The following is a 23,544-nucleotide window of genomic DNA, read 5'->3' on the forward strand; positions in this document are numbered from 1 at the left end:
TATGGCACAAAACCTGTGATCTTCTACACTGCATTAGGTTCCTGAGACATCTACCCAGAAATACAGCAATCCACTTAGAAAATGAGAAATAGCAAGAAGGAGGCAAGAAGATTATCATTAAAAGGTTGGTACAGGTCAAGGGTAAGTGCTTCCTCCACTTGTGGGCATCACTACTAAGTACTTTATGCTTTGACACGTAAAAGATAACTCTAGTATATAATAAAAGGGAGTTAGATAATGTACTAAGGTGGGTAACTGTTTGAGAAATGGCTATACACTGTCACTTTAAAAAGGAGAGAATGGATTATCTGGCATCAATGAAAAAAGTACTTTACTTTTTAAAGAATGGGTGCTTTGTTCATATATACTAATTATAAACTAACAAATCAAACAGTGGCTAGTTAAGATGAGTAACCTTTAATTCCGGTTTTATTTGAGAGGGAGTTTGCTTTTATTATGAGATCATACTCTTTTTGCAATCTTTATATTACGAAATATTTCTCTCAAGGCACAAGAAAAGAAGGGGAACGTACACTTAAATGGGTTACTTTATCAGCGCTTAGAAAACTTTCTTTTCCTCCATGACTGCAGGCTATTAAAACTGACCAAAATCCGTTTATACAAGAACAAAGTTCACAGTTCAAGGAGAAGTATGAAAGAAAACGAGGTTCCTAATGGGTAAAAGAAATGGAAAATAGTAAACCAAAAATGTATGAAAGAGCTGGGATAAGTCATTTGGAGAAGTTAAGATGAAGGGGGTGCTATCTACATGATGTCCAGCTGTTCTTCATCATCAGACAGGGAAAAAAAGAGAAAATTAGTTTAATTAACAGCACAAAAAGATTTCAGCATAAGGAAAAAATTCTTGACTATAAAGGTTATCAAAACACAGAGACAAATATAAAAGAGCCTGAGATTCCTATCCCTCTGGACATTTACTATTAGAATAATATCTAACTGAATTGACTGACAAGTCAAATGCTGGCTTGAGGTCCAGCCCACATGAACTTGAAGTCCACCATACTTCTCACGGATGCTGTGGGCTGGGATGAAAGCAGGGAGAATAAGGAAAGAGTGGGCAGAGGAGGTCTGATATCCTGCCAATGGTCATTTCTGACTGGGAAGAATATTCTCTTTCCTCCATATTTTCTTCCATGTGTAACTAAAACAATACAATTTTCACATACTTAAGTTTCAGAATACTTAAGAACTCCCTTCCCTTATCGGCAAGATTCTAAGGAATGGCTGTCAGGTAGAAGTTGATCCTGAACACCCAGATGAAGGCACAGGTGCCATCCTATGGACAGTCACGCTGGAGCAACCACAGACTAGCTACCGGAAAGCCTCCAAACAAGACCAACACCACCACGAGGAAAGAAACACCAAACAGGGTAGCAAAACATCCTCCAAAGTTACTCAAAACGCTGTCTTCACAGTCTCCTCATTTTCTTTCCCCTGATCCCTGCTCTAAAATTGCCACTGATAAACTGTCAGTGTGACTACTCCCTGAGGGCATCTAAACCTTCATTAGTACACTTCTCACTTCCTCCAGGAGGCTCCTCATCTGTATGTAATTGATGTCTCAACAGAGATCCTATCCACACACTTCAGGCCATCTTAAAGCACTTTTCACTTCTGAAAAAAGACCCCTTAAACTATGGCCTCTGAGCCAATGAAAACAAAGAGAGAGCTGAATAATGTTTCATTAAGTTAACACAACCCTGCCAAGAATCATACAATCAGAAACCCACTTATAAAGCTGGCCATAAAGAATAATGAAAAAGGACCATATAAAATTCTTCAAATGTTGGAAACATTATTTACCCTGGGATCTAAGGACTAAAACATAGGATATATGTTCTCTATAGTTTTTCCCCCTAAATAGAGACTTTTAAAATACTAATTCCCCCGGTAGAGTGCTGCTTCCTCCCTGAAAGCCATTAGGGTTAATAACAAGCAGAACCTTTTTTGATCTTTGTGGATGAAAATTGTACATTCTCCAGTTTCATTTTAAAAAAATAGGATGGTTGCTTTTGATTCTAAACATGTAATATAAATCAGGGCCACGAAAAGAGAAATTCATTTTTTTCTTGTTAATAACAATTTATAAATAGAAGGTGAAGAGGGTGAAGACTCTCTAGTGATGCTATCATTTCATATAAAATATGTATGGGTTCTGCAGCCAGGAATGCACTGTAAGTCGACTTAATATGTGTGAGCAAACTCATGATATACCAATGTATTATGCTCACAAAACAACTCAGACACAAATATACCCATAAATCTCTGACTAAAATAGCCCATAAAATTCAAAATATTTTCTTTGGGTGACAGAGATCTATACTTATATTGGCATAAATGGCCATGGGTTGTCAACAAGGATATATCAAGTGATTCACCTAAATCACTCTTCAATCTCTAGAGCTAAAGCCTGTGAAATCTGAAGAGTTTACTTTCTGAAGTCTATATGTCTAATTCTCATTAACTTGAGAAACTGGTAGGAGTCTAAGAAACATATGGATAACTATAGTTCTGTGTCTTGTAAATCCTATAATCAATAATATACCCCCTTCCCCACATTGTAAAATTTTTCAACAGAACTTTAAAGTATCGTGGCAAAAGATCACCCATTTAATAAGAATATTTCTCTGGCCAATTGACTGCAAGAAGAGGACTAAAGCATTATTATTATTATCTCAAATAATAAAGGTTCAAATGTTACTGACTGGAATCAATCTACTAAGATTTTCTACTACCAGTTTTTTTAAAGTGCTTTTTTATATTTTTTACGTAATTTTATTTTATTATGCTGTGTTAGACACCATATAGTACATCACTAGCTTTTGACGTAGTGATCCATGATTCATTGTTTTCGTATAACACCCAGTGCTCCACGCAATATATGCCCTCCTTCACCGGGCTAACTCATCCCCCCACCCCTCTAAAACCCTCAGTTTGTTTCTCGGAGTCCATAGTGTCTCATGGTTCGTCTTCCCCTCCGATTCCCCCACCTCCCTTCCCTTCCTTCTCCTAATATCCTCCATGCTATTCCTCATGTTCCACAAATAAGTGAAACCATATGATAATTGACTTTCTCTGCTTGACTTAGTTCACTTAGCATAATCCCCTCCAGTTCCATCCATGTCGATGCAAATGGTGGGTATTCATCCCTTCTGATGGCTGAGTAATATTCCATTGTATATATGGACCACATCTTCTTTATCCATTCATCTGTTGAAGGGCATCTCGGCTCTTTCCACAGTTTGGCTATTGCGGACATTGGTGCTATGAACATTGGGGTGCATATGACCCTTCTTTTCACTACATCTGTGTCTTTGGGGCAAATACCCAGTACTGCAATTGCTGGGTCATAGGGTAGCTCTGTGTTGGTGGGAATGCAAGTTGGTACAGCCACTTTGGAAAACAGTGTGGAGGTTCCTCAAAAAATTAAAAGTACTGTTTTAAAAAAAATATTTCTTTGCTTACCCTCTTTGATGGTACAGTGAATGTCAGTTGATCTTCATTAATTTGAGGTAACTCTATGGTAGCAGAGGCTTATTCTTTGGATTGCCACAAGGGTATGTTACCATTTGATAGTTATTATTCACCTCAGCACTTCCCACTCTTTCATCCCAAAGGAGGAATGGGAGAGGAGAAGGAAAAAAACAAATGGTGGGACCCTCCCCATTTCCTTCTGCTTTCATTCTCCCCTTGCCCTGGCTCCCAGGTCCACCCGACCCCACACATCCCCCACCTTCTCTCTCTCTGATTATATTTTCAAAGTATATTTGTACAGCTGTTAGAAGTGCAGAAATTGTATCCATTCTAACTTCCAGTTCAAATATGTATTAGAAACAAAATCAGCAAGGAAATCACCTGAACCACTTCAGTTTCACGGACTTTATTATTGATTTGTAAGAAATCATGTGGTATCCCACTCATTACTTCGGATAAGCCAGGGGTTCCTCTTTGTCAAATTCTCAAGTCTATAATCAACAGATTTGCACAAATGTGGGGAAAGCAAAACTGTATCAATGACTCCTGGCTAACAGAGTTCCTTGGGATTCCAAGGGAGGATCACAGTGGTTAGAGCCTGGCTTTTGTGCTTGCCACTTGGATGAGATATTTAACTTATCTAAGTTTGTTTTCTCACAGGCAAAAAAAAAAAAAAATTAAAAATAGAAAAATTAAAAAAAATTAACAGAGCCTAGAAAGATTATTTATCTCATAGGAATATTATGAGAATTAAACCATCTATGTGCGAACAGCTTACAAAGGCCAGGCGGTGGAGGCAGTCCTTTTCATTATCTGTGTGTGGCAAGTTTGATGGGCTATACACAGAAGTATATGGTATTTACATGGATAGGAAATACACTTGTCCTAAAAAGAAGCAATTGTGGTTTGCCATAAGCTGCAAAAGTGGGCAAGTCAAGGAATACTCAAGGAAACAAGCTATTTACTATCCGTTCAGTGATTCCCCAAAGCAATTTCTCTCATGTAAGTTCAAAGGAGAGACCAGGAAATTTAGTCTTGGTCACATTAGCTGGAGATGTGTGGGTATGTGTTATTTTGAGAAGTTCCTATTCACATTTCAAATTAGGGGGGTTTTCTTTCCCCACTTTGTTTTAGCTATTGGCGGAATGCTCCCACCTGGTCCTCCACCCCTTTCCAGGCACTAAAACCCTCCCACTGTCTCTTCTGAAATTCAGAATTAGTCAGTAAGCAAAATCTCCTATTAGCCTCCATCTTTTCTCTGAAAACTCCTCTCGCATCTTCATTTACAAAAAAAACCCGGCTCTCTCCAATGATCACTACCTTCCCCTAGAACCCTCTCAGGTAGAAACCCCTTTCTTTTCCACACATCTTGTACTACCGGGCCTGGAAATGGGATAGGTGATGTCTATTTTCCCTTGCTGCTCCTTAGATGCCCCCAGCCTGTTATCTCATTCCATCAAACCAAAGTAGCAACTATCCCTCCTTCCTGCACGTACCTCTCAACTCCCGGATTACTCCCCTACAGGTTTCGAAGATTTTATCTCCTAAATGTCACATCCTTTTGATGCTAGTTCTAACATAACTGTTTCAATATCCACACAGATGATTCTCTGATATTTTATACCTGGGCCACCACCAGCCTTTACGTCTTTGTTCAAATAAGAAAAAACAACATATCCTCCAGGGAGTCCCAGCTCCATCCCGTAACACTAGGCTGGGCAAACAGAGGGCTGCTGAATTTCAGCTGCTGCTGATGGTTGCCTTCAGTCAGGCCACTCTGAAGAGGGTAAACACTCTAACCATTCATGACAGCCTTAAACCTAGGCTCCTTCTTTCTTTCCTCTCATCTCAGATATACATTACATAATATTGTCCTAACCTCAGTTTCATGTATTCCCCTCTGACATCACCTGTCCTTCTAACTCATTTTCTCTAGAACACCAAATCAAACAATCCTTCCACCCCAAGAAGACCTCCCCCTTCATGCCATCCCTCATGTAATCCTGTCCTTACTCACCTCCACAACCAACTTAAATACCATGGAGACTGATCCTAAGTACTCCATTTCATGCATCATTAACTCCTTTGTCCCTCCCTCACTTCTTCATTCACACCTGGCAAAATCCCAACTCTGGTCAAGTCCAACTCTGTACCTACTCTGCACTTGTAACAGTGGTCATGAACATGACTGGAAAAAAGTACAACCATGTTGTCTGGTCTCATATTAAATTCAGAATTAGCAAACTTAAGAGTATCCTTAATGCTGCCTGACTCTAGACAAACATTTTATATATTCTCCCTGAATCTGCAAAATTACCTCCCTGGTCCTCATCCTGAGCTGATGAACTTGTTTCCTATTTCACTGAGAAAAATGATGCAATAAGAAACACATTTCCATAAGCCTCTCCCACGTATACTCACCTACCTTCATTTCTATCCAAATACCCTGCCTTTTCCCCTCTGCTTCCTTAGAGCACCTGTCTATACTCCTAAATAAGACCAATCTCTTCATCCATGTAACAGATCCTGTTTCCTCTCCTCTAATCAAGCACATGGCCACAGGACAACTTCCTCATTATCAAGTTCTCTTCCTCAATTGGATTTTCTGCATCAGTATAAAATTATTCTCATATTTATCTCTAACTTTCTTTTGATTCCACTTTCCCTTCTAGTCATTTTCCCATTTCACTCCTTCCCTTTACCTCAGAAATCCTTGAAAGCATCGGCTACATTTGGAGTCTCCAATTTCTGTCCTCCTATTCTCTTGAACCCACTCCATTCAGGCTTGTGATCTCACCACTGGTCAGAAATTGTCATTGTCAAGTTCATCAACAACCTCACAAAGCTAAATCCAATGGTTATTCTCAGTCTTCATTATAAGTTGATATATCGAAAGTATTTGAAACATCTGAGGTGCTTCCTCTCCAGAAACACTCTCTTCACGTGGTTTCCAGAACAGACAACATGCTCTCCTAACCATTTATCCTCAGTCTCATTTGTTGTAATTATTTTCCATAACTTCTCCAAGCTCTTAAAATTCAAGTACCCCTGAGCTCAGTCTTTGGGCTTCTTCTCTTTTTTATTTCCCTTCAGTTCCTTTGTAATCTCATCCAGTTTCTTTTGTTTAAATATTGTCTATAAACTGACCACTTCCAAATGTGTATCTCCAGCAAAGTCTTTCCCATAAATTCAAGACAGATAAGTCCAATTATTTAACACATCCACCATGGTGTTAAAAATGAATGTCATATTTAATATGCCCAAAACTGAGCTCCTGATCAACAACCCCTGCCCGCCCCCAAACTAATTCACTTGCAGACTTTCCATCTAAGGTAAGACAGTGCTAATTCTTCTATTTCCTAACACTGATAATTTGGGGTTATCTCCAACTCTTTTCTTTATTTCATAACCATGTTAATTCTAGCAGCTCCTGTTGGATCTAGCTTCATATATATCCAGAATCCAATCACTTTTCAGTACACTCACTGCTACTCCTTTTATTCAAACCACCATCACCTCTTATCTAGATTATGGTGATAGCTTTCTAACTGGTCCCTCTGTTTTTGTCCTTTTCCCCCCTCTACATATATTTTTTTGTAATTAGTGCTCCTGCTATACTTTGCTCCTGATAAAATCTAAGTGAGATCATTGTCTCTCTAGCTCAAAACCCTGTAAGAGATGAACATCTCACTCAAAGCAAAAGGCAACATCAAGGCACTGTAGTATCTGGCCCCATAACTCCTCTGACTTCATAACTCACCAGCCGCTCCTTTGCTCATTTTTGCCTTTCAACCACACTGGCCTCTTGATGTTTCTGTAACATTCCAGGCACTCTCCAGCTTCAAGGCCTTTGTAATTGCTGCTTCTACACCTAGAACTCTTTCCCCTTAAATACCTGCTCCCTTAACTCCCTTCAGATCTCTTCTCAAATGTACTCCTCTCTCTCACTCTTATCTCATTTATTTTGCCCCGTATCACTTTTTGGCACTGAATAAGCTATACATTTTACACATCTATTTTGCTTATTATCTGTCTCTCTACCAACCGAAGATCCGTGAGAGATCTCTTTGTTCTTGTTTTTTTACTGCCGTAACTGCAGTGTTGAAAACAGTACACAGCACATAGTAGAAGCTCAACATACAGGTTGAGAGAGAGAGAGAGAGCACACACGTGCTCACTAAAGCAGGCAGGGCAACAAGAGGAAGGACCTAATGATTCCCCTTCATCCTCCTAAAGAGGAACTGTTTGCCCTGTTTACCAGCCCTTCCAGAAAGCCAGAAATTGCTATGCACCTGCCTTGCTCCATCTGTAAGCACAAGGACCTGCCGGAGTTCACAGTACTACCACAACAATGATGTGCGGTTGAGCTGAGTTTTTAAAAGGTATAAGAATAGGGACATCAAATTCAGTGAAAGTTGGTTTAAAAAAAAAAAGTCTACAGAGACAACTTCAGCCCTTTTTACAAAGAATCTGTTGTTTCCTACCTTAATTCACAACGTCTATTGCAGATCAGATAGGCACTGAAGCAAAATCAGTCTCATGGGGACTATCAGAAAGCATACCAGCTTAAAAGGCAGGAGTGTCCAGTCAGAATACAAAGAGACTCCTATGGCTGTTAATAAAATGAATGGCTTTGGGCTATTACTGAAATACGATATTTCTGCAAGGATCTTTTAAGGTTTGTTTGTTTAAAGATAATTTACTGATTTCTATGGGTCCACCAACAGAGGCTTTAATGACACAGTCTTCCTCCCAAATCATGACCTGGTCCACTTTGTGGGACTAGTGGGTAGTGTAGGAAAAAGTCCAGCAGCGTTTGTGGAACAAAGATTTGTTAAAACTGCAGTACGGAAATTATACACACCAATGGAATCATAATGTAAATGTCCTAAGAAAGATAAAAATGAATTAACATGGATACAATTCAGAGGCAGAAAATGCCCCTTTAGAATTCTGAAAGGGTCGCTCACTTTTCAAAAGAGTTTCACAAGAATATAACTTACTTGACCCTTGTTTCATTGTGAGGAATATTAACCCCAGGCTTCCTTTACTAAGGACAAACCCAGGAAAAAAGCTATCATAAAACTACTTGTGATCACAGAAAAGAAATACAATCAGAGATAAAACATTAACATTCTCTGCCTCACAAAAGAATAAAACCACTAGATACCTCCAGTAACACTCTCACCTTACAGGAGAAACATACTGAAAACACTCGAGAATATCATCCAGAAAAGTCCATATTCTTAAAAAAATAAATAAATAAAACAAAAGGCAAAGAAATGCATATTTTCCTTTAGAGCCAATCTTTTGAATCAAAATTATTTGATGATGAATCTATGTAGGTGGTAAAAGCTTAGAGAAGGAATTGTATCTCTAATGGTTAGGAATTCAATCAGTGAACTGCTGGAATTCTATATAACTTGTAAGACAATAAGGTTTGTATCTTGACGTTTGTCACACATACCTCCATCTCCTTCTCCACTGGCATTGGCCTCTGCCATTTCTGCGCCATCCAGTTCAGACTCACAGCCTAAATCCAATGTTCCGTCAGCTGGGCATGATGACTCCTCTTTCTATATTATTTTTTAAAAAAATGAAGACTTAATGGAGATGTACTGGCAACTCAGGGTCCTACAGTATTACCACTGTTACTTGTGATTTGGAGTTTCAACAGATTTATTTCTTAATGTAAAATCACTCCTTAAAAACAAAAAACAAAAACTGGGAAAAGCACATTGCCACAGATGATTTCTTAGGCCTTTTAAAATCTATACAAAACAAAGTTTATTTTTGATATACATTGTTTCCTTTTTTTTTTATTTCAATTCTTCCCTCTTCCTTCTATTAGGAAATGGCTTCACAAGTCAGAATTTACCAGTAAATTAAATACCCAAGTAGCTACAAACAGCAACTGAAATAATACAAGTCTTTTTAATTAACCTGTGTTATTTTCTGAAACACACACAGTGAAGAGGGTGTAATGCTTAGTAGCTGAGAAAGAACCCCTGCTTCTTTGCCAGGTATAACTTTTAGCATTAAAAACAGCCTTCTCAAAGGACATTAATGAACTTTAAATGTAATCCATCATGTATTAAAGCAGTGACTTAAATTTTTAACTTACAAGAAATAATACATTGATTTTATTTGTTCCAAGTTACACAACCATGTGTAGATCATCAGCTTTTATCCTCTGGAATTTTGTATCTTAGATAGCATTTCCCATTCTAGTTGGGAATGGGATTATACTAAAATAATTAAGACTCCATTATCTGAAGCTTTTTATTTCATTTCTCTATTCTCACACAACAAGTATGCATTATTTAAAATTCCCTTGATATTACTGCTGTTTTAAAATTGAACGATTAATTTAAATCAGCAACTTTTCAAGAAGAATGAATAAATTTATTTTTATAAAAGGCAGAAAGGCATACAGGTGTGAAGCCTGTATATCAATTGATGGTCATTAAGTCAAATAGTTTACAGCAACTGTGATCATCTTAAGCTCTTGGCTGATGATTCATGGCAGTCCTCCATGTAAATTTTTAAGAATCAAGAATTTTAAGGAAGCCACAACTATTTTCCGTTACCATATGTTAGAGTGAAACCACAGATATGCTTTCCTTGAAGAAAAATGTCATTGTTTATTCTTAATATGAAATCATTTTTAAGACATCTGAAAACATTTAAAAGGCACAGGGGTCATTTTTCTACCCTTCACCCAAATCTAATTTTGTTTACCTTCACATGTCTGAAAAAATGCATGATACACAGTAATAACAGACATAATATGCAGAACAATCCAACTTACTTTGAGAGCATAGAGGCCTGACTTTCCAGGGATTTTGAAGAATGTTCCATCCCCTATTCGAGTGTTAGTGTGAAGCATTGCATTCAGACAGGCTAATGGAGAAGTTCCACTAGAAAATAAAAGTGTGCAAAAATGAAGCAATCTGAGATGCAGTTTCTGTGGCAAAACTGTGCTCTCAGTCTCTCTCTCAAAAAAAAAAAAAAAAAAAAAAAAAAGACCTTCTCACAGGCCTTTTTAAAATATCCTCCCAACCCCGAAAACATCTACATTACAATAACAGGCCAGTCCAGTTTTGCCAAAGTTAATCAGATGCATCTGTCTTATAGGCTTCAGGCAAAAAGTCTCCTGAACTGAAATTATGCTTTTATTCATAAAGCAACCAACACTCTATTTCAAAAAAACCAAAGCCCAAACGTTTATGTGCTGTTATTTTACAAATAATACCATGAAGCCTCAGTTTTTAAATATTACAGACTACTTGATGGTTGCACTTGAATGATCAAATAAACCAAGTTCAAGGACAGCCCAATCCTATAGGTTGAAAAGCAACAAAAGAATAATAAGAAACCAGGGAAGAACTGATTTGAAATTACAAGTGTTTAAGTTACTCACAGGATTGCATTTCTCACACGGCCAAATAAAAAACCTGTTATCTGTGTTTATACCTGATACAGTTTCTACAATGACATCATTTTCTCAGATTTGTCAATAAAAAAATAATAATGCTTGGGAATTCTGCCCAGCTTTATGTTCTGTAGTAAAGATGCAAGTGACTGAATTATGAAAATAGATTTTTTAAAGAAATCAACTGGCATTAAACTAACGATTAAAAATTTCAAAGCGCATTTGTACAAACATTGAAATGTATTCATTATACCTAGAAAGATGTTTGTGAAATGTATATGTTATGTATTTTCTGGGGTTGACTTTAGAAACTTTTTTGGGTTTTTTTTGCAAACTAATATTTTTTGCAAACTAGAATTATAGCCAGAATTATTACTTTTGTTTACTTACGCTTCCATGTACATTTTACTTCCTAATATGCTAAAAGATCAATATTTGGTTGAACCAATATTGAGTAGAAGCCCTACTCCACCCCATTTGTGTCTTAGGGGTTCTGAGTATTTAACCCAAAATATTCTCAGATAAGATTATGGACCTCTAGGATATTAAGGTTTGAATTTCCCAACATAATTTTATGTTACTAAATTAAGAGTTTCTAAAAACAAAAATTAGGAAATCTCTTACCTACTATGAAAATTCACCAATAAAATGAAAAAAGCCAAATCTGCTGAGTTGGATATACATATATATTATATATACATATATATATCTCCAGTGTATGTATGTGTACACACACACAGAGAGACACACATATATACACATGTGTGTGGCATATAAACTTATCACGGTCATAAGGTCATAAGGTTTATGAGTATTATAATAATAACACTATTATCTTAGGAAGCAGCTTCTCTGTGCCAACATGTCTGTATGATCCCAATGGATCTGACAGGAAGCAAGTGCCCTAATATGAATGTGGTCAGAGAACAACGTAGTGATAACACTAAAGTATATATGGTAATTGCACTGTGTGTACTTATGTAATATCTTTCCTCATGAAGCTTCTCCAGTTTACAGATCTCATTTCATTATTTTTCCTCGCAAAAGATTTTCCGCTCATATTTCAAGTGGGCCAGGCATACCTTATAGAGTAAAACATATTCATCTCCCCCAGAAATATCTATGAACAAATTCCAGATAAATAATGCTGTACATGTTATGTTGAGCACTCCAAAATACCTATTTTTGTCATTTTCTCTTTAGATAAAAGCACAGACAATTTGAAGCTGGGAAATTATTATGCCAGATTTGTGGAGTTTTAATTTAGTGAAACTGTCAGAAACACAGACTTTCTGTAGGGACTTGGCAAGAAAATGTTAACACTACAAGTAAAATAGAATCCAATACATAGAAATGAAAGAATGTAGACTTTCAAAAATATAACAATAAAATTGCCCACCTAACATCGAACCTCACACACACTCTTCCTGCTTTTTTCCTAAAGTCCTAACACAGATTTAGAATATAAAAGAATAATACAGATTTCAAGACAACTAAAAAATGCTGAACAAATATAATTTAGCATCACTATAATTTTCTTTTTAAGGTACAGTAAATGAAAGATAATTGTAAAAGATAAATTGACTATTAAGTAGAAGTTTAATGCTATGCTTGCTGCAAATATAAGTGATAAGCACCTAGTTTCATATAAATAATAAGCTCTGTTGAGCATGAATATATTATTAAATTATACTGTTTATTAATTCCATAAACTCAAGATTTACTACGGAAATATTTAAAAATATGTATTTCACAATCACATGACAGTTATCCCAAGTCTCAATAATCTCTATAATTCTCCCAAATCTTTCCCAAAACAAACATATGAAATTTGTTTTATTTCAAAACTAAACAACATTTGCATTTTAGAAGAATTAGAAAATATTTTGCAACGAAATGCAAATTTTACGCCCCAAATCACTGGCTAATTAGTCACTTAGTTGTAAGCATATCACCTGCATTTCTTAACAGAAAAAAAAACAACTAATCATATGGTCCATTTTATTTAAAAACAATAAAGCACTAGCATCAATAGAGTTAAATACTTAATAAAGGGTAACTGTTTCATCCAACGCAGAATACACATAGGAAAATGAATTTTTTAAAAGTTTTTCATACCATTTACTTATTGCTATTCTCAACAACCCCATACAGTCTAGAAAATTTGGATTGCTTTTCCTGAAGAAATGGATGTCTTAATGAACTGCTATTGAACAGTAATAAATAAAAGTCTTATTTATGTATTTTTATTATTTTCATATTCGAAAAAACCTAGAAAGCATGACTTGGCCCATTTTAAGGAAAATATATATTCGTACATATTTAAATATGTTTATATATGAATATATATTACAATGACTTACTGTGCGTATGAAAGAAGGTGAGGCAAATATATGTGAAAAGTGTATTCTTAGCATGAACACCTTCTATGTAGCAATTCATATTTTTAATGAATTAAAAACATTTCATTCACAGTTAAGGCAACGGTAATTAATTACCTCAATTGGAATTTAAAAGTTAAAAATTCTGTAATAAAATATGTGTATGTAATAAATGTATATACCTGAAATAATAAAGCATCAACATTTTAACAACAACAAAAAAAAAAACTCTGAACTTTCAAAAGTTACTTACTTTCTAAAAAGATGAGTTGGAAGAATCATGGTGTCCCAAATTTTAAAAGGAAAACCAAGAAAAAAGGAAGAAAAGAAAGTTAGTTTTCCAACTTAGACTGCAATTCTGCATCTTATCATTTCAATAAACAGGAAAATATACAAGAAACCCACCAATCTTGTAGATTTGGCTGCCAATGGGGAGGAAAAACCGGGGAGCTGGGGTAAAAGGCAACTCGTACTTCCTTCCCTAATGCCTCTACCATGTTTTCATTTTGTCTGCAATGCACATGTATTTCTATATCAGGAATATAATTAGAAATAAACAAGAAAGACAGTATTTGTCCCTAATTCTTTTCTTTTTACCATTCTCTGTAATTGGGCCCTTTCCTATACACCTGCCAGGGTAGATATACAGCTTATTCTACTTGTTTGTTTTTCTCCCTAGACTGTAGGGTTGTGGAACCCTTCTGGTTTGTTTTCATTTCCCACAACCCCTGAAGCAGAACAGGGGTGGAATTTGGAGGCAGGGGAGCAGGCATAATTTAAACTGTCTAGACATCAAAGAACCCCCAGAGATGCTTTGCAGAGCCCTGGTGCTGTGTGAACTACAGAAAAACCATTGCTTTATCACATCAAATTGCTGACAGAACACATAAAATTTTACTAATAGTGCACACTTAGTGAAGGGAATGGATGGCTTATCTATATTAATAATTTTACAAACCACAAAAAATACCCAGGGAATGCAATTGGAAGAAAATTTATAGACATGACAAAGAAAATATCGTAAGTGTGGTCCTCCATTCCTTTATGTATAAAATAATAATGCTGTACAATATTTTTAAGTAACCCAAATTTTTAACTACTTTATTTTACTAAGTATCTCTTAAAAATGTCAAATAAGGGGTGCCTAGGTGGCTCAGTCATTAAGCGTCTGCCTTCGGCTCAGGTCATGATCCCAGGGTCCTGGGATCGAGCCCACATCGGGCTCCCTGCTCAGCGGGAAGCCTGCTTCTCCCTCTCCCACTCCTCCTGCTTGTGTTCCCTCTCTCGCTGTCTCTCTCTCTCTCTCTGTCAAATAAATAAAATCTTTTTAAAAAAATGTCAAATGAAAGCTTTCCCCCAAAACATTTTTAATCTCATTTTTCAAATATGGGAACATCAAAAAATTAATCCCAAACAATGTTAAGTCTAAAAACTCAACAAATGCAAGAAGCAATTGTTAAGCAGCATTTACTGTGTTATTAACAGTTATTGTGCTAATTGCTATTAATATAAATTAATAGAAACAATCATATGTTCACTCTCCTTTCAAAAAAATTCATAATAGCTCCTTTCAAGTATTTCCAGTGTTGATGGCTTAGAGAAAATATCTTAACTATAAAGGATATATTTTTAAGAGGAAACTATGTGAGCCTCTGGTGTGCAGGTAATGTTTTAGTTCTTGATGGCAAATCTTTGTGTTTGCTATGTGAAAATCTAATGTGTTTACTTAGGATTTGTGTATCTAACTCTTGTATATGTTATACTTAACACCAAAATGTTTTTAGAAAATGTTAAAAAAAAAAAAAAAAGAGCAATGCATTCTTGGGTTTGTCTATTTATTTACATCTTTAATGGGCAGGTCATTACTAGTGGAGAAGAATAAACTATTTCTACCAGTGAGTGTGGATGGCTCCTTAACACATACAGGCACAGTGTACATCCATTGATCAATCAGTAACCTAGATGATTAAAAAACATTCTAAACTAACTTCTTACTCTGAGAAAAATTACCACTAGTCTGGAACTCTTGAGAACAACTGAAAATAAAAACTTAAAAGCTTAATACGTTACCTAAATAATCCCAGCACATAAAATGTTAACCAAAAAAATGACCTACAGCAACCCTGAACTTTGATTTTAAAGACAAAAACAGTGTCCCAAACTTTGTAGTGCCGTAAGAAGATCACTAATGAACATTTTTCATGAGCACAGACATGAGAAATAACAAATATTAGAGTTTTAAAAATATAAAAATAAATAGGAAGAACCAATTAACTCAAGAGATGGGTCATAATAGGAAGATACTTTGCATATTTCCACGTGAAGAATATCAACATGATTTTCAATATTCAACATGTCTCTAAGGTAAAATTAGAAATGTAGCCCCAGTACTCTTATGAAGTGGATATATTGAGGCATGAAATAATTACCAAGTGACATATGCTGTGCAAGTTAATTCTTAAATTTAGAGTAACAATTTCAGACTCCAAACCTAAACACATGGCTCTGATCGGCTTGAACAATATAAAAAGATATTCTTCTTAGAATATAAACAGAGAGTTGAACTTAGACCTTTCATTCACTTTAGAGACATTACCAAGCTGCCACCAGATAGACTACTGTGGTTCATATAACCATACTCATTAAATTGACCTTTTGTTTTAGGAGACAAGGTTCTCAAAACATTAAAACAGGGACAAGAGCTTGCTTGGTATTATTTTAAAACAGTATCTATAAGGAAATTAAGAAATGGGCCTATAAAGTATGAACTAAAGCCTATATTCCGAATTATAATTTTTAAAGACCTTCAACTAAAACCTGAAGTGAGGCGTCTATAAATCTTTTATAGACACTGAGTAAACAACACTGAGCACGTATAGCTGGATATTGGCAATTGTTTCTCTACATGCCCTGTTACCACTGCTATTCCAAGAAAGGCAATAGAGCACAACGAATAAGGCTGTGGCTTCTGGAGCCCATCAGCTCGAGTTCAACAGAGGCTAGACCATTTACTAGTTGTGTGAGTTGAGACTTGACCTCTCTGGGTCTCAGGTTCCTCGACTAAAGAATGTGAATAATAAAAGTCACTATTTTATAAGGGATTATTCTGAAGAATTAAGGAGTTAAAACACGTAAAACATTTAGAAATGCATCTGGCATACCGTGTTCACAAATTGTGAGCTCTCATTATTATGAATAGTCCTCCTCCTCAAAGCAACGAAAATCTAGAGGTACAATGGATGGCAAATGGAAAGAATTTAAATATTTCATAACTTGTCTAAAGAATCAGTTCAGGTAAGATTTTGTCTAATTTCACTTTCACTTCATGAGCAAAACTAAGAGAAGACATGAGCGACCTTACACTCCAACCCCACAGCCTTTCACATGTGAATAATATTGAAAATAACTTACTCTGCAAAGGTAGAAGGCAAAGAATGATAATAATAAATATCTGTTATTATGGTTACCATTTACCGAGCATTTGTAACGGGATTGGGCTTTCATCCCTATTATCTATATTCCTTAGAGCCACCATGAAATGTAAGCATGATGCCCAGTTTTGCAGATGTAACTGAGGCTGAGAGATTAAGAATCTTACTGCAGTCAAAGAACAACTAAGTGATATAGCTGAAATCCAAATTCTATTCTGATTCCAAAGCCCATGCTTTTCTCAATCCCCCACATTCTTCTCCCCACAGTTGCCTCCTCCACTTAATTAACCTTGGATACTAAAAAAGAGTATTTAGCACTTGAGGGAAACACACAAAGGAAAGCTAGATGCTGGCAAACGGTGAATGTGGTTGGCTCTATCTTTGCTCAATGCCACCTATAGCAATGATGCCCCTCTGGGTAGATTTCCTTATTCTAAGAACTAGGCTGCAGACGATGACGTTGTTGTTCATCTTCTTCAGGTAATGCTACCTATTCAAACTAGAAAAGAAAGAACTTTGAGAGAATATGGTAGAGAATTCAGGTCCACAATTGAGATGCCTCTTTGTAGAACTGGATCATTAAAGAATAACACAATCCATTAACTGAATAAACATCTACTGAGCACATTATATATGTCAAGTTAATCTTGAGATAAATTTGCACTCCGACAGTGCTTTGCACATAATAGAAATGCAGGCTGAGCTCAAGTGAATTCTCTGAATACATACAAAATGACAAGGGATCTAGGAGAAAGGAGCCTGAGGCATGTGGCACAACAGGAGGAAAATCATTTCAAATTTAAATGTTATCCTTAGTTTATTCCAAGGAAATGACTGAGATGGAATCAAGTGCCAATATCTTATGTCACCAGTTCCAATGCAGAGGCAACCAACCCATGGCACTGGTGACTCTTCAGGACTTTATACTACTTTCCCATCACTGCAATCTCAAAGAGAATATTTTCAATTAAGCCAAAAAATGTATCTTCCGAAATAAAATGGTGGATTTCATATATATATATATATATATTTTAAATTTTATTTATTTATTTGACAGAGAGAGATATAGCAAGAGCAGGAACACAAGCAGGGGGAGTGGAAGAGGGAGAAGCAGGCTTCCTGCAGAGAAGGGAGCCCGATGTGGGACTCGATCCCAGGACCCTGGGATCATGACCCGAGCCGAAGGCAGACGCTTAACGACTGAGCCACCCAGGCACCCCTGGATTTCATATATTAAGAAACAGACATTAATTATATTTGGTATGATAAGTTATCATATAAAAACATGAATTTCTATATTCTCCTTGTACTTCTCCTCTCCCAACTTGTTAGCAATAGCTAATACTACAGCATTTCCAAATGTGTTCTATGGAATACTAGTCCCAAGTGATGCTACAAAAGAACTGTCAAATGAGTTTCAGAAAAGCAGCAAGCTGTATTCTTTGCAAAATCACTAACTACATTAACAATACATACTAAAGTCTCTGAAAAAATCCTACTTAAGAAACCTCCTTAACTCACTGTTTCCTAAGCATAAACATTAAAAAAATATCCTCCCTACCGCAATATTTAGCAATATCCCCTATTACAGTATGCCAAGAAATATACTTGAAGAAATGCTATACTATATTTATGACTAGGATCATAAGGAAAAAGTACCTAGCAGTTATACTCCCAGGAATGTTTGATTTTATTAGCCAAATGCTTAAAATATTATTTTAAAGGTATACAAAACATCTGTTCTTCTGTGGAAAAAAATAATGCACTGTGGTAATTTTCCCTGTGTAAATTTATAAAATTGAAAAATATATCCAGGAACTTTGAACAGCATTGACAAATTTACATATAGTATCCACATGTAATTGCAAATACTATGTATTTGCAATATTACCCAACATAAAGGTCATCTTACTCATCCTCCCAGTGGAGATCTTCCTCCTGTTTTTCTATTCCTCTCACTCAGTGATGGGTACTATCCTCCTCCTCATCACCTAGGACTGAAGCATTTCTCAGACTCTTCAAATCATTGCGCCTCAACAAAGTTCATTTTTCAATTTACCTTTTTGCTTCCTCACCTTCTAATTCAAACATTATTTGCATCACAGGAGGATAGTTCTATAGCCCCCAGCCCTGCCTTCAGTATCTCCCTGCTCCAATGCAGCCGACCCAATGGAGCCAAAGCAATGTTCTCATTCAAAAAAACAAACAAAAACACTGCTTAGATGCCTCAGGCCATGCCATACACTGGATTTTATTTATTTATTTTTTAAAATCAGTGGTTTCAGAAGCACAGACTTTTAGGCTGAAATTAGTCTCCTATAGCATACTTGGCTCATCTTCTCCAACACTCAGATTACTCTTCACTCTCAGACTACTCTCCTAAAATCTGATCCAACTCTGTAAGTTGTGTGCCTCCATGGTTTCCCCTCTCTCTGTTTTGGTTCATATGAAACCCTCTGTCTGGAAACGCATCCCACTCCTTGCTCCATTTACCACTCAAAATAAAACTTTTAACTATGGTCTGTGTGGTGACACCTTTTGTGAGCCCAGGGCATTCCTGTATTACAATCTCAACACTTTGCATATCCCTCGTGGTTTCATCAATATTTTATACCTCTAACTTCCCTGCCCCCCCTACCACTTACAAGTTTGGGAACTCCTTAGGGGATAGTCACATATTTATTTAGTTTTGTGTTATCTGACAAGCAATCCCAACGCACTCAAAACATGTTTGTTGAGATGAACTTGATCACTCCTATGAAAGTTGTTACAATCAGGCATTTGTGGACATAAAGCACCTGCAATGACTACCATCTATATTCTATTTAAATTGATGACTACAATCATGTGTGTCAAACACCCCACACACCACTCAGGCCAGACTGGCCATCTTATAGATGCATGCTATGCATTCCTTTCTCTTAGGGACTTTCCCCTCTTCACTAATGTGATTCCAGGTTAGTTATCAGTGAAATGGTCCTGATTTCCCCACCAGGAAGGCCAGCCAGATTAAACAAAATGGTCAAAGGGTGGGAGTTTGGGGAACTGATAGAGACATAAAGAAAAAGAGCATACACTATTTTCAGTAGAAACATAAGCTGTAAAGGTACAAAAACGATTAGCGGGTGCCTACCTCTGCCTCCATAAGGAGAGCCTGCCAAGAATAAGGCTAACCAGAGGAAAGCTGAGCAAAACATGGAAAGAAAAGGGGGACAAAAGATGGTATCACTTGAACTCCTGCATTATCTAGTCATGTTGAAGATCAATCCATCGGATATCCAAGTTAAATAAACCAATATATCCCCTTCTTTTTTTTTTTGACACTTGTCACATAGGCTAAATGATTTATACAAGCTGACCTCCTTCTTCTAAGCCTCAATCTTCTCATCTGTAAAATGATGAGTTTAAAATAGGTGTGCTTTAAAGCTCTGCTAATCCCTTTCTGGCTAAGGTTTTAAGGACAATTAATAATGGTTTAACTATTGGCTTCCTGTTTATTCCAGCCATGCTGCCTGTCTTCCTACTCCCTTCACCTTCAATGCCTTCTGTTCTCCTCTCTTCCTATTCATTTGTGAAGCACCCCCCCCTCACCTTCACCTCCTAAAAACTTCCAATTACCTCTCAAGTCCATGATCATCTCTGAACTTCCAGAGGCTTTATAGCCAGTCCCAGGAGTGTAGCATTTAATTTGTGCATCTAACACTACATTCCTTGATGGCATCTAGCAACTTAGGACTCCAACTTCCTTAGGGTTCTTTGTGGTCCCCTCAGAGGCCTGCCAGGCTTGGACACTCATGAAACATTCACGGGCTCTTGATAAAGTAACATTGCACAATTTACAGAGTAGAACGAAATTTGAGGCTTGGCAATACCAAGTATTGGTTGAGAATGTCCAGAAATAGAAACTAGGAAACTGTCAATAAACTAGTCACCAATAGATTATAGCTATAGACACAGATATACTTTTACCTATATATTCATAGTAAAACAATACAATTCTGAGCTACAATGATATACAGCAGATCTGTGACACAGATTGCCGCTGAGAAAAGAAGGAAATCAAAGAAGCTCCAGCTTTTCCTGCTAGACTTAATTTTTAAAAAATCCAAAGCAACTATGACAACATATATGCCTGTTTTCAAGTCTATGGTTTGGTATTTTAAAATTATTTTCAACAGAAATGACAGCAGTTAGTGCATACTGGTAGGTACATGCTTTTTTGCTTAATAACACAACCAGGAGATTTTCCCACAGAATATTTTTTGCTCTTAATATTGTACAGATTATTGGATATTCTTAATATTCATATAGTACTTTTAATATCCTATAGTGTAGATATGTCATAATTTTTAAAGTATTTCCTTATTAATATTTAGTTTGTATCTAATTTTACCCATTAAAATAGTGCTGCAATAAATAATCTGGTATACTTCTATAGAGTATATACTATATACTTCTCTCTATAAAGGAGCTATAGACTGTGTCCCCAACCCCCAAAATTCATATGTTGAAACCTAGTCTCCAATGTAATGGTAGTGGGGGTGGGGGCTCTAGGAAGTGATTAGGTCCTGAAGATGCAGCCCTCATGAATGGGATTTGTGGCCTTATAAAAGAGACCTCAGAGAATTCTCTGTCCCCTTCCCAAATAAGGACTCAATGTGTAGTGGGACATCTATGACCCAGAAAGCAAGCCCTCACCTGACTCCAAATCTGCAGGAACCTTGATCTTAGCCTTTGCAGCCTCCAGAACAGTAAGAATCAAATTTCTATTACTTATAAGCCACCCAGTCTGTGGTATTCTGTCACAGCAGCTCAGACTAAGAAAATATGTATGCCTATTTCTCTAGAATAGATTCCTGAAATAATTTTTAGATTAAAAGGGTGATTTTAAAATTTTGATCATTTCTTCCAAATTACCTTCCCTTGAGAGTAACTCTTTTCCCCACCCTAGTCAATGGTGGAGAGCATTAATCTTTAAATTTTTGTTAATCCATCTAAAACAGAAGTGGTCATTCCAGGTAGAGGGAACAGCATGAACAAGGCACAGATGGACAGAACTGAATGTGGTGCCCAGAAACATGATTAATTATTTGGCATTTTCAGAGAGTGAGGGGGAGGGAAAGTAGGGTTGGGATCAGTTTCCAGAGGGAAGATATGCACCATGCCAATCACATGTCTAAATCCCATGGCCAGGAGTTTAGTCTTCATGCAAGAGATGATAAAAAGCCCCAGAAAATTTTAAGGATGAAGATGCCCTTGTCCCTTTGTTAGCATGAGGATAGATCTGGAATGAGACATGCCTAAAAGACAGATGGATTAGGAGCCTGCAGTACTGGACTGCAGGGAAGATGACAAGAACCTCAAGAGAACAAGGATGGTAGGCCAGAGACATGGACAAAGAGTCAAGAAATGCAGGAGAAGAAATACGGTGTGAGGCGGTTATCAGTAAGACATAAAAACTAACTAGATGTGTGAGATAAGGGAGAAGAAGGAATTTAGGATTACTCTAATGGCTGGGGACAAATGGTGGTATAATTAGTTAAGTCAGTTAATATAGAAGAGATCAATTTGGAAAAAAATATGATGCATTTAGTTCTGCGCTTACTAATTTAAAGGTATGCATTCAAAATTCAGATACATACATGCATCACAGAGTTAATGCTGGGGTTAGAGATAAACACTGGGGAACCATCAGCATATAGAATGGTATTTAGAAAGGTGAAAACTGATAGGCACAGATGTAGAGTAATAAAAGAAGAGAAAAATGACTGACTTGAGCTTATTATATTCCAACAGTCAGAAAACTACATGAGAAAATATTTCTGAGATGACAAAAAAGGAAAAAAGAATCCTGCAAAGGATTTCATTATAATAATGAGGTGTAACTCTAACCTCAGGATATGATTATTTTAGAAGTCAGAATAAATCTCTGTATTCATAGGTAGAAATAACCTATAAATAGGAAATTACCTAGATGATCTTGCCAGCAGGAAACTTTCTTTTAAATATAGTTTTCTTTTAAAAGGTAATACAAGAACCTCACTAAATATCAGTCAATGGATGAAAAGATGGGAAAAATCACTCAAAATTTGAACTCCTTAAAACAACTCTGAGCATTTTATAAATTTCCTTCTAGCCTATTTTTTTGGTATGTTTCTGAAGTTATAATTTACCTAAATGTTGAATTACAGTATTTCATTTTATCCTCTACCCTCTCCATTCTATAAAGCCATCATAAATATATCAAACGGTTAAAAATATTCTATCAATTTGTTTCAAGTCCATGGTTTTCAATCTGTCTATACATGAGAATTTTTAGGAGAATTTTTAAAATGTAAATCTTTAGGCAACTCCAAACTTACTAAGTAAAAAATCTCTGGGTGGGGCCCAGACATCATGCGTTTTCTTGTGTCCTTCCAAATGATTCTTATCTACAGCCAAGTTTGAAAAGCATTGATACCACTGGTAAGCATTTAAATTATGTCCTTTATAATCGAAATAGCATTAATACGAATATCCTAGCACATATATTTCTTCTTATATTCAGGAATATTTTAAGATAGACTTGCAAAAGTGGCATTATTAATTCAGGATATATGTTATGTAATGATCTTTTGCAAATAATGCCAACTGGCTTTTCAAATGAGTTATTTTGGTTTTCATTCTCACTGGTAATATATAACAGGAAGCATCATTTGGAGTCAGGGCAAAGTGTGTGGACTGATTAATTTATTAGGTAAACTAAGATAAAATCTCCAATGGTTACTTTACCTTGCATTTCTATGATTATTAGTAAGATCAA

The 23,544-nt window shown here is 36.3% G+C and overlaps 1 protein-coding gene across 1 annotated transcript in view; it reads right to left on the reverse strand.

Annotated features, from left to right (window-relative positions):
* Positions 1–23,544, reverse strand: part of ASXL3 (ASXL transcriptional regulator 3) — a 150,993-nt gene that overhangs the window by 103,197 nt on the left and 24,252 nt on the right. Inside the window, exons 3-4 of the mRNA XM_034996278.1 lie at positions 10,307–10,415; positions 8,963–9,071 (exon numbers count right to left, since the gene is read on the reverse strand). Coding sequence (XP_034852169.1) covers positions 8,963–9,071; positions 10,307–10,415 — 218 coding nt within the window. The remainder of the gene's footprint in view (positions 1–8,962; positions 9,072–10,306; positions 10,416–23,544) is intronic.

This window comes from Mirounga leonina, unplaced genomic scaffold, assembly GCF_011800145.1.
Source record: "Mirounga leonina isolate KUSES-001 unplaced genomic scaffold, KU_Mleo_1.0 Mir_93, whole genome shotgun sequence".
Classification (NCBI taxonomy): domain Eukaryota; kingdom Metazoa; phylum Chordata; class Mammalia; order Carnivora; family Phocidae; genus Mirounga; species Mirounga leonina.